We start from the raw sequence: 14,874 nt of genomic DNA, 5'->3' as shown, positions 1-14,874 counted from the left end.
TAGATAGAACTAATGTAGCTTTCAGAAGTATATGTTGCACATACCTTTTTTAATTTTAAAATTACATGAAGATGTTTTATTTCCTTAGAAACGTTTCGTGTTTTGGGGGGGAAACGGTGGGATTGGGGCTTGCTTTTGGGTTGTTGTTTTGGTTTAAAAAAAAAACCATTTCTAAACAACCCAAAATATTTTCCATGAACATTTTTTAGATGTTATTTTTATTCAAAAAGTTTAAAAAAACAAAAAAAACAAAAATAACCCCACAACCTTTCAACCATGTCTAGTGTTTATTTTGTGCCTGCAACTATTTCTGGGTATAAATTTAGCTGATTAAGGGTGAGATTTTCATAAGTACTCAGAACTAACTGAATTCTGCTCCTATTGAAATCAGTGGGAGTTTTACCATTTAAGTGACTGGCCTATACTGAGAGCTATTGTAAATGCCACACTAGCTGTCTGAGTTCCCAATTACATCCATAAATCAGTTACTTGACATTAGGCCATATCTTGCAATTTGATTTATGTGGCTGGATCCCTATGCCTTCATGGAATCCCTCTGAAGCTAGTGGTAGCCCTGTGGTATAGTGGTCCACTTGTGCAGATCCAGTTGCAGGAACTGATGTCTGGATTGCACATGTAATAAACTTGCAAATATAAAAATGGATATCCTCTTAAGAAGAGAAGAAAATTTAGCCTTAAGTATTTTGGTTCCTCTTGGATCTCAAATCCAGTCTTAAATTCAAAATCTTCCAGGCAATGGTGTATATATGGCTGATGCTCTGCATTAATATTATAAGAGATTAAATTTGCATCAGTAATTGTCAGAACTGCACAATCATAGAGGTTACATATTCCACACAGAGCTGAAATGTATCTACTCTAAAAATATATACTGTGTAATCCCCACACAGATCAAATGGAAAAATTATTATTCACTTTTCATTGCTTTTGCAAATTGCTTAATATAAATTTGAATGAACTCCTTTTTCTGGGCATGACGTACTACAAATAGCCCTGGGGTTTTATGACCAATCCCTTATAAATTATGTTGAGCATAGATACAGATAGAGGCAAATAGGAGAGAATTCAGATCCAGTATTCCCTCATGATTTCCTCCTATATGTCTCACAAACTGGATAAGAGAGGATCAGCCTCAGAAGCTCATCTGCAGTCTCAGGCACCTCGGAGGTTATGTGCATAACTCCCGATTTTCAAACGTATTAAGCTTTTACCAACAAAGATTATAAATTAAAGCATATTATTTACAACTCCATGCCCAAGGGAATTACTCATGTAAATGCTCAGATGAACTGAGATGAGCAGAGGTCTCTAGAGAGAAGTGATTAGAAAAATTAAGGAAGTTCATTGGTCTGAAAAGCATCTAACAAGGGCTTTCATATAAATATGGAGCCAAATTCGCTAACTTCAGCCGAGTTAGACTAAGGATGAATGTGGTCCTTTATGTTAGCAAGAGTTTGCACAAATAATCCCTGCCAATATAGACCATTACAAGTTCAACTGAAACTTGCGTCTAAAAAAACCTGGAGGTAGGGTCATGGCTATGGCAATATTGCTTTAGACTCCTCTTTCCAAGGCAAGCACTCTGGGCCTGATTTTTGTTTACATTAAGGCCATTTTACACTCATTTAGCAGTGCAAATGGGTCTTAAAGTACAGTAGGTGTAAATATTAACTTACTCACACTTACATCTTTGACAGTGCAAAGGGACCTTTAAGTGGCCTTAGTGTAAATGAGACTTGGGCCCTATCTTTTTATATGTCTGAACCGTATTTAGCTCATTATTCTTACCATGCTAATAATAAACTCTGGCATTGATTCATAAAGGAACTTAATCAAACGTTTTCAGTGTTGAAAAAGAGGGGACACACTCGTTGTGAAAAAACTTTCATGAATTTTTTTCAAATTTTCCACCAGCTTTAAGGCTCATAAGTGCAACAGAGTTAGGACAGACACAAAAGTGAGCCCAGGATTTTGAGTATCTCGATTATTTACACTTATATTCATAGTAGATGAGTTGTCAAACTACACAAGTTACAAAATCTTTAAATTTCACCGGAGAGCTTGTCTTTGAAGTAGCAGCAAAGCTAAGCATGTTTGGCCTCTAAACATCTGTGGGAGCAGTGTAGAATTATGAACTCAATGGAAATCGGGGTAAGTTTACATATGGCCAAATCTTACCTTGTGATAGCATCTAAAATAGGCAGCACGCTCATCTGAAAACTTCTCCAGTCGTTTTGGCCCTTTGCTTGAAGCTTTCTTGAAAACTAACCAGCATCTCTGATAAATCTGGAAGCACAAAAGAGTACGCTTGGCATCTGCAATGACTTGAATATCACCGACATTTGCATAAAATGCTTTCTTTTTGATGCTTTTGCATGTAAATTATTCACAAGTCACAAACCAGTTGTTGCTTACGGTAAAAATAAAACATTCTTTCCACCCTGGATCTTAGATAGGCTTGCTTAAATCAGAAGAAAGAAAATGAGGGTTTTGAAGACAGATCCAGGGGGAAAAAATCATCACTGGCCTGATTTCAGAATACAATGGCATGAAGAAAATGTTTCAGAACAAAATACTTGTCTGATCATTTTCTTTAATGCTAGCCACTAGAGGGAAAAGGATGTAAATCATTGACTTACTAATGCAAGATAATTTCAGGTCCCAGGGGATCAATACTAAAGAGAGAATAGTTGAATGATTTTTATTTAGACATACTGTATTACTGTAATGGGAGTAATTAAAATAGACATAGGATTCAGTTTTGCTACATGCACTTCAGATAGCAACTTTGTAAAATCTTCATCAGAGCAGACAGGCAGGTACAGAGCTTTCCGTAACAAAGACAGGAAACAATGCTCTGTGTTTCTGAAGGGATTGGAAAAGTTACTGGACAACACAAAGGCAAAATCATTCAATTATCCTGGAATCTAGAACCAAAGGTTGGTCCCAATGAAGTCAACGGGAATTTTACCAGCATTTAGCCATTAATCATTCCCACATGTTCACTGTATTCACCTGAACTTATTTATTTTTGAGCTCCTCTTCTGCTTAACAGAACACCAGGGAAGTTGAAGGAGTATTTCATAAAGCCCCCATAAACCCAGCCTTGACCCACCTGTCTCTCCAACTACTGCTCTATTCCTCTTAATCTGTTCATCTCTAAATTCAATTGTGCCACTTACTGATTATCATTAATTGTACTCTGGTAGCATCTGGGAGCCAACCAAAATTGCCACACTTTCACAAATGTGTGGCTAAACTGGAAAGAATTCACACAACCGCAACAAAAGTGATAAAAGGTTTAGAAAACTTGACCTACGAGGAAAGGTTAAAAAACTGGGCATGTTTAGTCTTGAGAAAAGATGACTGAGCAGGGGACCCGATGAAGAGTTTTCAAATACGTTAAGCAACTAAATATCAAAGCCCTAAAATTGTGACACCCCCCCCCCTCAAATGCAGTCACAAGAAAATTTCTAATTGTATGATTCACAAACAAAACTGGACTTTGAATGAAAAAAAAAACATGTTTAAAGAGGACAAGGAATGTTGATATTAAAGAATCATCATGTTTTCCATACCTCCCCCTCCCCTTTATAGTAGGTTAAATGTAGCACAGAACAACATATTTACTCATAACACTGAAACAGAAAATAAAGAATTATTAATGATAAGATTAAGAGCTTTGATAGCTGTATTTTAATGATTTGTAATTATGTATAGATGAATTAACACAAGCCATGGTTTTGGTTAGCATATGCGTGGTTTTGGCAATTCTTTTACATAGAATTGCTAATCTGCTTAAAATGTTATTGCTGACAGAAGATAACATGTTGTGTTGGAAGATGTAAGTAAAAAAGAGTCACAAACAGGAAATGGTAAATAAATAAATTAAAAACAAAACACTTTTTCTAGGAAGACCCAGGGCACAGTGACATAAAAACAATCTGACCCACAAACTGCAAACCCAGCAGGAAAAATACAGAAGATGAGTAACTGAAGCTTGCACATGTGTAATGTACAGGTTACCTAAAATCTAAAGGGCTGATGTGCTAAAAGCCAATGGGATAAAGATTAAATAATCTGTAATGTAGAAATGTATAAAAGACCTAAATGAACATGGACCCAAACTAGAGGACCACCAGACCAGAAACTGAAGGACCAGACCAAGGGAGAAGAGAAAGCAGTGATTATTATAAAAGATGGAAGAACTTGCCGGTGCCCCAGATGTGGTAATTTGGGTCCATTTATCAATTCTGTCTTGTCTGTCATTATTTGCCTGGAATAAATGTATGGCCGGCCGGACTAAGTGACTACAACTCTATCTGAAATTGTACAAATAAGGCAAAAATTGATTAAGCCTAAATTGGGTGGACTTGTAACTCAATTTCTCAACTTTTACTCTCAACAGCTTTTATAAAGAGGAGCATGATTAATTATTCTCCATGTCCACTGAAATTAGGAGAAGTAATAATGGACTTAATCTGCAGCAAGGGAGATTTAGGTTGGATATTAGGAAAAGCTTTCTAACTCTAAGGTTTGTTAAACTGTGGAATAGGCTTCCAAGGGAGGCTGTGGAATCTCCATCATTGGTGGTTTTTAAATCAGGTTGGATAAACCCATCAGGGATGGTTTAGGTTTCCTTGGTCCTGCCTCAGTGCAGGCGGCCTGACCTGATGACCCTTTGGAGGTCCCTTCCAGCCCCACATTTCTAGGATTCTAAACTATTGTGGCCCCATTGTGCAAGGTACTTTACAAACACAGACTAGTAAATAGTCCCTGCCCTTGAAAGTTTATTATCTACATTTTAGAGACAAGGAGGCACATGGTAAGGAAGGGGGATGTAACACAAGCAGAGTGAAAAACTTGGTGGGCTGAGAGCATCATATTAGTGCCATGGGTTTTCTACACTTCAGGGGAGTGTTCTGCTAGGATGGGGATTAGCTAAATGGAAAGACATGGGAAGGGAGGGGCAGGAGGGAAAAAGAGCAGGGAAGAGAGAAGGAAGAAAGGAAGTAGGCATGAGAGGAAGAATTGTCCAGCGGTTAGGGCACTAATCTAGGATTTGGGAGAGCCAGATTCAACTCCCTGCTCTGCCATCGACTGTCTGGCACAGGGCAAGTCACTTAGACTGTCAGTGCCTTAGTTTCCTATCTGTAAAATGGGAACAGCAGCACTTCCCTACCTCTGATGGGTGTGATGAGGATAACTGTATTTAAGATTATTGTAAGGTGCTCAGATATGGGAGCCATGTAAGTTCCTTAAACAGAAAGAAAGTGGAGTGAGGTGCCGGCTTTGGGGTGGGAAAGTAGTTCTGGTTCCTTACAACTGTTGCTTCCCATACAACTGCGTTCTCAACCCCCTTCAGTCTGAGGGCTGTTCTAAACTGAACACCTCAATCGAGCTAGCTATGGTGCTCAGCAGTGTCTAGACTACAGCGCTATAGAAGCAACACTGCAGTGCAGTAGCTGTGCTGATGTAGCATCTGTAGTGTAGACAACCTGATTCACCCTTGTCCACTACCAAAATCCTCTCAGAGGTCTTTAGTTACTCCATTATAGCCAGACCCCAGGATCTCTATTCTTTCCTCCCACTCTTTGAACCCTCGGTTGTTTCCAAGAAGGTGAGCGACACATGTTTTGACTTCTTCTCCTTCCTTGACTCCATCCTCTTCTTGTTTTCCTCCAACCTCGGATTTCTCCTTCAGTATCTTCTTTCTCCCCAGCCACTGTGCATGACGGGTTACAGAGGCCTCACCTTCTCTTCTTTATATACCATCTCTCTTCTTCATTCACACAGCTTGAACCACCATTTTTATGCTCATGACTTTTAGATCTATTTTTCCCATCCAATCCTGAACCTCAGTCTCTCTCTCTAAAATCTCCCCGAGGGTGTCTGGTGCAGAGGCTCCACCTGAAATTTCCTAAGGCGGAGGCCATTGGCAAGACTTCAGCCATCCAGGGCTTCTTGTCCCCACCTTCACCAGAGAGACCAGGACTTCCTGGACCTCTTCCCCACTCCTGCTCTTTCCTTCTGAGATCTCTATTCCCCACTCTGTCACTATTAACACCCTTGATGTCTGAAAGACATTATCTTGGATGCCATCTTCAAGCCTTGTTCCCATCCCCATCCCCACACACATATTCAGGTTGTATCTAAATCTTCCTCCACACAATTTGTAACATCTATCCTAGCTTCTCTCCAGACAGCTCAAAACTCCTGTTCACACCAATAACATCTCCTGTCTTGATTACTGTAACCTCCTCCTCACTAGCCTCCTACCACTACCTTGCACAAACAAAGTGGCAGTTTTGGGTGCACAATCAATGCACGGCCAGCATTTAAGAGGAAGAGAGGAGGAGTTAAATTGTAATGAATTTAATAGTGTCCATCACTTAAAAACACAGAGCAATGCCAGCAACTGTAGCATTCTTGAGATGAAATTGTTTTCAGCAGCTAGGCAAATGCAAGCAGAGTTACAGACTTAGAGGATCCAGAAGCTGGATGAGCAATTTCTGCCTTATTAAAATAGCCATTAGATTAAGTATAAAGGTTAAGTGTGATTATTTGAATCTGGAAAGTTAACAGAGAAGGGAAATGTATTTATTTGTTGAGTGTAACAGCTGGGAAGGTATTCTTTTTTTAAGTCAGTAATATTAATAACTTTTTTATACATCCTGATTTGAGTCTGATGCTCTGTACTTGACATCTTGTATGTATATTTGTATACAGAATACCATTGGTGTGTATGGCACTTTACAGACAGCAACCTTTTACTATTTATAAATATAATCATTGGGTTTATCTAGTGCACTATTCTACCTCCAGCATGGACAATAACTAGTGCTTCAAAAGGTACAGAGCAGGACACTGTTCCTGCTCCTTTGTCTGGTTCTACCTGGGGGAGGATTACCCTAGTACAGGCACTGCAAAAGACAGCTATAAGACTGCCTTCTGAGGATACTCCTGCACACCCCAGCGTAAGGGGAGTGGGACCAGGAGCAGGAAGGTGTGCTGGGGGCTGGACTGTAGCAAAGCCCAGAGATTCTGGGCAGCTCTGCAGCCTATAGGCTGCTTTATCTGAGAGGCCCTCGGGCTATCTACCAGAGACCATTGCAACTTAGGGCCAGGAGAGTGTGAAAGAGGCTTAATCACACCTTAGTCCATCCTCCCTCTAGGCTGCAAGTCCTGCACTTCACCTCTTAAAAGTGCAGCACAATTTCACTCCAGGTGTCCTTGTCTGGTCTGCTTCCTGGCACTGTCTATGCTCTCTGAGGTGCATTATCAGATGAGGTGGGGAGGAGTGCCTTTCTTAAATACATCCCACCAGTGGAGACATGATGCCACATTACATGGATCATTGATCTGCTGTGTGTCAGAGGAGATTGTCATGTCATCATGTGATCGAACGGGCACATAGTTCTTGATTTTGTGTTTCTCTCATTCTGCCACTGGGAGTTATGGACACATATTTAGAGAATAGTGTATCTGATTATGGAAAATCCCCAACTATTCTAGAGCATGTGGATTCAGATTCAATCAGTAAAAATACACTCATTTTCACAGTGCAGTATTTCAGAAACCTTTTGGATCCACTTATTCGTACTCCGTTCTTAACATCCACTATATAAATTACAGCTATTACACATGCTACTGACAGATACGCAATGGATCATTGGGAAAATGAAAACATTTGAAGACACCCATCACTTTCTCATGATGCTTCTAAGCAAACAGCCTCAGAGAAGGATGGTCTTGTGCTTAAGGTGCCAGTATAAGAATCGGGAGATTCAGGGTTTCTTGCCAACTCAGCCACAAGTTTCCCATGTTATCCAGGGCAAGTCATCTGTGTACCTTAGTTTCATCATCTGTAAAAACTGAATGATAAAATATTCCTATCTCACAGAAGTGTTTTGAGGATAAATTTGTTCATGAGGTGATCAGGCAGTAAGGTGATCAGCACCACTACATTTTTTAAATGAAATATTTGTGTGCATTAGATACACACTTGTAACAAAATGATCCATTTTCTGCGCAATTATACAGACTCCATAACTGTAGCACAGTACTTCTAAGTAATCTTCAGAGCCTGTCAGCTTACACCCTAAGTCTAACTAAGGGAACAAAGGATACAGCTCAAACGCAAGAAGAATTAAGGGGCCAAATTCACCACTGTTATTTGCATGCCAGACTTGCCTAACATTGAAGGTAGCCATATGCACCAGCAGAAAATCTGACCTACTGTCTTCTTGGGTCAGATCTTGCTTTTGACACAGCAGGATGTTGATTGCAAAGAACAATGGAAGGAAAAAGCCTAGAGTTATTTATTATCTTAGTGCTCTTGCCCGAGTACCATAGGCTTTACTAGTTAAACATAAGAATAGTTACTTACAGCCTAGCTCTGGTGTCACATTGCAATGAGAACCTTACTTTGTGCTGCTTTCTACTTGAAAGAGTCTCAGATGTTGATTATACTTTACATCTGGGAATGTCTGAGATGGTTTCAGGATGAGAGCAGGAGGTTAGTAAGTAATTTTCTACAATACTTAGTTTGAGAGTTTATGGGACACATGCTAACCAAGTCATTAAGCTGTCAATTTACTTAGGATAACCTTCCAAATCTCAAACATTAAGCAGACATCTTTATGATACTTTTAAAAGGTTAGGAAGAAATATAAAAGTACTACTGAAGATAAATGTCTTCTAGTTTCCTTTGATCCAAGTTTGAATTAAAGCCTAGTGATTGAATATACACACTAATACAATTTAAAGCCCAAATTCATGGTAGTAAAATATAGGATGTAGGACAGCTTAGTGTAGAAAAATTCATAAATGGATCCATATGTATTTTATGACCAACAGATGTCTACACAGATTAAACCTAACAAAATACAATGGCAGGTAATGAAGACAAGAACTAGAGGCCATGTTATGAAACAAGAACATACAGAAAACTCAGGCAGAACTATTTCATGCGGTGGATTAGGATATTTAGATTGTAAACTCTTTGGAGCAGGACTGTCTTTTACACTTTGTACAGTGTCTAGCACGGGGGTAGGCAACCTATGGCATGGGTGCCGAAGGCGGCACGTGAGCTGATTTTCAGTGGTACTGACACTGCCCAGGTCCAGGCCACCAATCTGGGGGGCTCTGCATTTTAATTTAATTTTAATTGAAGCTTTTAAAACATTTTAAAAACCTTATTTACTTTACATACAACAATAGTTTAGTTATATATTATAGACTTATAGAAAGAGACCTTCTAAAAACGTTAAAATGTATGACTGGCACGTGAAACCTTAAATTAGAGTGAATAACTGAAGACTCGGCACAGCACTTCTGAAAGGTTGCTGACCCCTGGTCTAGCCCAACAGGGTCATGGTCCATACGCTATGGTAATTACAAATAATAAAAGAAAACATTGCTGGAGAAGATCACCAAACCAAATGTTAATCGCATTTAAGAAACAAGGGGCATTCAATTTATGCACTCTGCCTGAGTGAATTATCTGACATCTCTGATGGAAACACTAACTTGGGGCCTGATCCAGAGCCCATTGAAGACAATAGGAACCTTTCCATGGATTTCAATGGGCTTTCTATCAGGCCTTTGGAAACCAATCCATGGTGCTCACTGTGGCTAATTCCGAGGGAAATAAATGAGAAGTTGGCTGGAGTAAAGACTTCAGGATAAATCTTTGGACTGAAACAAACTGGGGTGGGGTTGGGTTATAGGGAAGAATTTCACACAATCTGGAATTACATTAAGAAAATATAGCACACTCTTTGGGCCTGTTATTTTGAAAGTCGTGTGCATGTGAAACCGATTAATATGCATTTCCCATTAAGTATTTACACACACACACACACCCCTCATTTGCCATATCCATGTGAAAAACACCTGCAAAGCATCTGCCACAGAGAAAACTCAGTCCACCTTGTGTGCCTGCTCTAAGGCTAACAGACATAATAATGCAGTTCTATTGCATTAGGGCCCTTATACAGACAGGAGACTGAACTGAGCATAGCAATCAAAAGCAGCATTACTAGCTTCCCTTACTAACTCAGATAACAGTATGTGCACAGAAACCTCATTAAAAAGGTATCACCAGCTATCCCCATCCTTCAATTTGGATGTAACCAGAAATTTCTGTTAAATGATTTTTTACACCTCTACACTGTTGATGTAAACCAAATCATGTCATAAAGATGGAAAGCAGGAAACCTGTGTTGCATAATAACTTAGAAAAGAGTACGGCTGAGCTTTTAAAGGTGACTCAGGCATCCAGCTCCCATTGAAATTATTGGTCACCGGGTGCCTAACTCCCTTTGGCTCTTATGAAGATCTCAGCCTATAACTCCATTCAACAAGCATGTGCCCAACTTCAAGCAGAGGATTAACCCCATTGACTTCAGTGAAATTACTCAGATGCTTAATTTTAAGTGCATGCTTAAGTACTTTGCTCAGGACCTATGTCCCACACCAGATACAAATGGCTTATGAGAAGTAGCCTCAGATTCTCCGTTTTAACTCCGACAGTGACTATTTTGTTGACTAATTACGTTTCTTTCCTCTGCTTTTCAATCTTACCCTGCTTTCCATTTTATCCTTTTTCCCTCTGAGTATTGCTCTGTTCTGCTAATAATTTTACTGTCTCCCTTCCCCAGTGAAGAACAGTCAGGCGCATTTACAGCCTATTGAGAATTCTCTCCGATTTTCCAGTTTATTGGCAATTCAAGAACACGTTCTGTTGAACACTAGAGTTACATGCATTTGTGAATTGCATTGTTCAAGGATGTCTAAAGAGTGACCAAGATGAAAACCCTGCGTTTAATCAAGCAAAAATAGATTTTACGTCAATACTTTTTAAAAAACTCTTCTGCATTTACCTGGGCTTAGCAATTAGGACATGTGTTGCAACTGTTGTTTTTTCTGAGCATCTTTATTATTAGTTATGGGGAAGATTTTCATAGCCACAATGAGGAGTCGAGTACCTGACTCCCCTTTCTGCCTCTGAAAAATCTCCCCTTATTTGTATTACCATGGCACCTAAAGGCTCTAGTCAAGAACAGGGTCCCATTGTGCCATGCTATACAAACAAGCGGGATCCTGCCATGAAAAGCTGAGTCTATTTTAACCATATAACCCCTACAATTTGAGACAATATTCTCCTCAAACCCTTCTCCCAATGAGAGAAGAGGTTGGAGAATCAGACTGGCTTCCAAGTAGGGAAAAAAATAGTTAGAGATTTTTATTATACATCTTTTGAGTATTGATCCCGGTTTGTTACCTCACTTACAAATGAAACAACCATTTCAGTTCAGAAACTTTACAGCTCAATAAACTGGAAAATAAAAGTCCCATAGTACCTCTTTTTTTAAAGCCTTACAGTCTTGATGAGAACCATTATACTGGGCTAGTGGCATTAGCTTTATATAAAAAATTGATTAGAGGTCTGGTCTTAGCCAGTTACAATAAAATAGAGAGAAAAGGCAGTCAAATTTCATTGCCTTTCTTACTAAAAATTGTCTTTTTTATTTAAGAACAATGTACAAAGAGATATACAATACCCAGTACTTATGGAACCAAAGCTTGCTGCTGATGACAGTCTGATCCCAGTCTTGTCCGATTCAATCATTAATTCAAATTTACATTCTTTTATAGATAGACAGTCGACAATCTATAAAGTCCCTTTTTACATTAAGGACCATTATGCATATCCACTTTTTTCTGGCATACGTTGCAAATTTCCAAGTACATATTGCAATATACATATTTTCCATACTAATGCAGCTAGTACATCTTCAAGTTAGAACATTTGTTCTGATCAATAGGATATTATACTAAACATTAAGCAGTTAAACTTTCCATTCTTAAAAAAGATTACACAATGTTATTATTACAAATTATTCTTAATGCTTGCTAAGGGTTTGAGTCACTTGACGACAGACTTTTACATAGCAACAGGTCCTTTGACCGAACGGTCAACAGAGGTTAGAGCAGAGCACTAAGATTATGGACTATGAATCTGTTTTGGATTCCAACCCTAGTCTTGCATATTGGCTTTAAGATTTTACAATAATTAGTGTCCAGGTTGATTTCATCCTTAAAGTTTATGTTTCTTATGCTGGCTAGAATGATTACAGCTGCACATTTTAGATGGTTTGATAAGTATCTATGTGTCTTTCCTATTCTAGATGCACTTGCCTTCTCAGCCCCACATCCATCAAACAATTCTATGACCTCATACTTAGTTGTTGCTTCTTCAGAGGAAGTTAAAGAGCCTGCTACTGGAACAGGAGAGGGTCTTTATTAGTTATCTTTCCAGCCAAGAAAACCATGTCATTCTACCTAAATATTTGAGATGGAGAAAGTAAATGAATTTAAAACGTCCAGCTATACTAACAAGAATACATACAAAAGAAAGAATACGGATTGAACTTTGTCAATGGAGATCGTTACACCATTTGCAGTTGTTCTACTAAATAGGATGGGTTTCCCTATAAAAACTTTATCTTCTTCATTGCTACAGCCTTTTGACTCTAATATTCAGCAATTTACAAATACATCAGGAGTGTAACACAAAGTAGATAAAATATATTGTTCATACAGGAATGTGCATATCTAAAATCCATCTTGTTAAAGCCCAGAGAAACAAGAGAAATAGTTATGGAACCTGTTCTGTGACATAAGGAGTGTTCAAGTCCACATGGCATTCTCATGTCCCATCCAAAGCAGTAGGTATTTTCAGATTTTGCAATTATACTTGCTGACTTCACATTTGCCACTACAGCATTAAATATAGATTCTATACTCATGGGAATGAAGTAGTGTAACCCACACACCTGCTGGCACCATCTAGTGGCACCAAGATCACTTAGAGAGAAAGAGATAAAATGAGTCTGCTCTACAGCCTTAGCTAAGAACCAGGTGGCTTTTAGCTCATGTGGTAGAAGCTCATGCACTAAGCTCCAGAGGCCCCAGATTTGATCCTGCCCACTGATGACCGGGGTCTGTCAGAGTTACAAGTGGGGGCTCGTCTGGGATTTTAACTGGGAAGTCTCTGAAGCTCGGAGCGCACTTCCTCAGCTAGGGGAAGTATGTAACCCACACACCTCCTGGGTGTGGTGTTCTGTCCCATCTCGTGGCACCGAGATCACTTCGAGAGAGAGAGAGAGAGAAAATGAGTCTGCTTTACAGCTTTAGTCAACAACCACTTGGCTTTTAGCTCATGCAGCAGAGGCTCATGTCCTAAGCTCCAGAGGTCCCCAGTTCGATCCCACCCACCGACGACCGGGGTCTGGTTTCCAAACTTCATTGCACCACGACTCTCTTCTGACAACAAAAATTACTACACGACCCCAGGAGACGGGACTGAAGTCTGAGCTCACTCAAGCCCCACTGCCCTGGGGAGGTGGGGTGGGGGCAAAGCCCAAGGGCTTCAGCCCCAGACATGGGGCCTGTAACCTGAGCCCCGTCACCCAGGGCTGAAGCCCTTGGCCTTTAGCTTCATCCCTGGGTGGTGGGATCGGGCTTTGGCCCCAGACCCCAGCAAGTCTAAGCCAGCCCTGGCAACCCCATTAAAATGGAGTTGCGACCCACTTTGGGGTCCCGACCCAGTCTGAGAATCACTGAAGTAATAGTCTGTAGCATTTCTGGCAGGTGGTGCCAACATTTGATTACTGGTGTGATAGAGAAAAATGTATAATGTATCTCATATTTACTCGACACAAGACATGTCTGCTCTCTGGAAACCCTGAATATGCAGCAAAGTTACCAAAGTTATGAGAAATGTGGCTAGATCAAAAGATTTGGAAGAAAAATAATTGAGAAAGGAGATGTTTTGGGAATTCAGGTACCACAGCAATGAGCAAGCTATAAATACCTTGACAGACAGATCAATAAATCCATGCTCACCACTTCATTTTCTTTGCATCCGAATAAACAGGAAGCAGAAAAAAGATGAGGACACGGAAAACTAACAGTACACTGATGGCTCCCTAAGTGCAGATTCAGAGAAATAATTTATCTAATGCTTAAATTAAAATGGAACAACAGCAAAACCCTAACATTTCTATATTGATTCAGACACCTGGGAGCTATACAGCAAAAAGCTTTACACAACTAAAGAAATCTTGAAGTCAAATTCGGACATTGAGACAAAAGACTTCTGAGGCACCTGGAATTCCTCCCAGCTCAATGTTTGACTAGACCACTAAGAACCAGAGAAAAAAAAAGATGACATTGAAGAAGTCAGTCAAAAAGGAATTTGATGAGATAGTATCAAAATCACTAGTGATTTCATGGACAGAGCTGTGAAGATCAGTACAAGGGAAAGGAAAAAGTATCAAATTTCCTGGGTACGTCGAATGAGAGTTTTAATCCTGCTTTGGTATTGTTATGTTATTTTCATGAAGGATATGAACCAAACAAACTCAAAGCATTAGAACAGTCAGCATCAGTGCATCCAGATTAAAACTATTTTTTTAATCATCATAAATGCTACATATTGTCAGGTTTACAGGTATGATCCACTAAGGTGCTGAGCCCTCTGTCCCCAATCTAGCAAAGCAAATTGCAATTACAAATAGAGACCAGACCTCAACCACACTTATAAAACATACCATGTACTACTCACGCTGCAATTCATACCTTCATGGTCATGCATAGCAAGCAAGATTTGCCTCTTACAGTACTACAATCAGTAACAAGCAGAGCTGGGTGGGGAAACTGGTTTCCCATCCTGCAAAAATCTTTGCAATTTCAATTTTTTTTCTCATTCTGAGTTGGCATGAACCAGAGACCTTTGTAATTTTTCAAGGCCCACCGTGATCCACCCAAGCCAGAGTAGCCAAT

At 39.6% G+C, this 14,874-nt stretch overlaps 1 protein-coding gene across 14 annotated transcripts in view; it reads right to left on the bottom strand.

Annotated features, from left to right (window-relative positions):
- DOK5 (docking protein 5) overlaps positions 1-14,874 on the bottom strand; it is a 136,906-nt gene that overhangs the window by 40,821 nt on the left and 81,211 nt on the right. For all 14 annotated transcript variants that reach the window (XR_005587818.1, XR_005587819.1, XM_039498426.1 and 11 more), the window contains exon 2: positions 2,200-2,307. Coding sequence is in view for 5 of the 14 variants with exons in the window: in XM_039498418.1 (XP_039354352.1) it covers positions 2,200-2,307 (108 nt within the window). In the remaining 9 variants the exon portion in view is untranslated. The remainder of the gene's footprint in view (positions 1-2,199; positions 2,308-14,874) is intronic.

Source organism: Mauremys reevesii, linkage group 13, assembly GCF_016161935.1.
Source record: "Mauremys reevesii isolate NIE-2019 linkage group 13, ASM1616193v1, whole genome shotgun sequence".
NCBI classification, from domain to species: domain Eukaryota; kingdom Metazoa; phylum Chordata; order Testudines; family Geoemydidae; genus Mauremys; species Mauremys reevesii.
The sequence above is the reverse complement of the archived record's forward strand: the minus strand, read 5'-3'. Positions and strand labels throughout refer to the sequence as shown.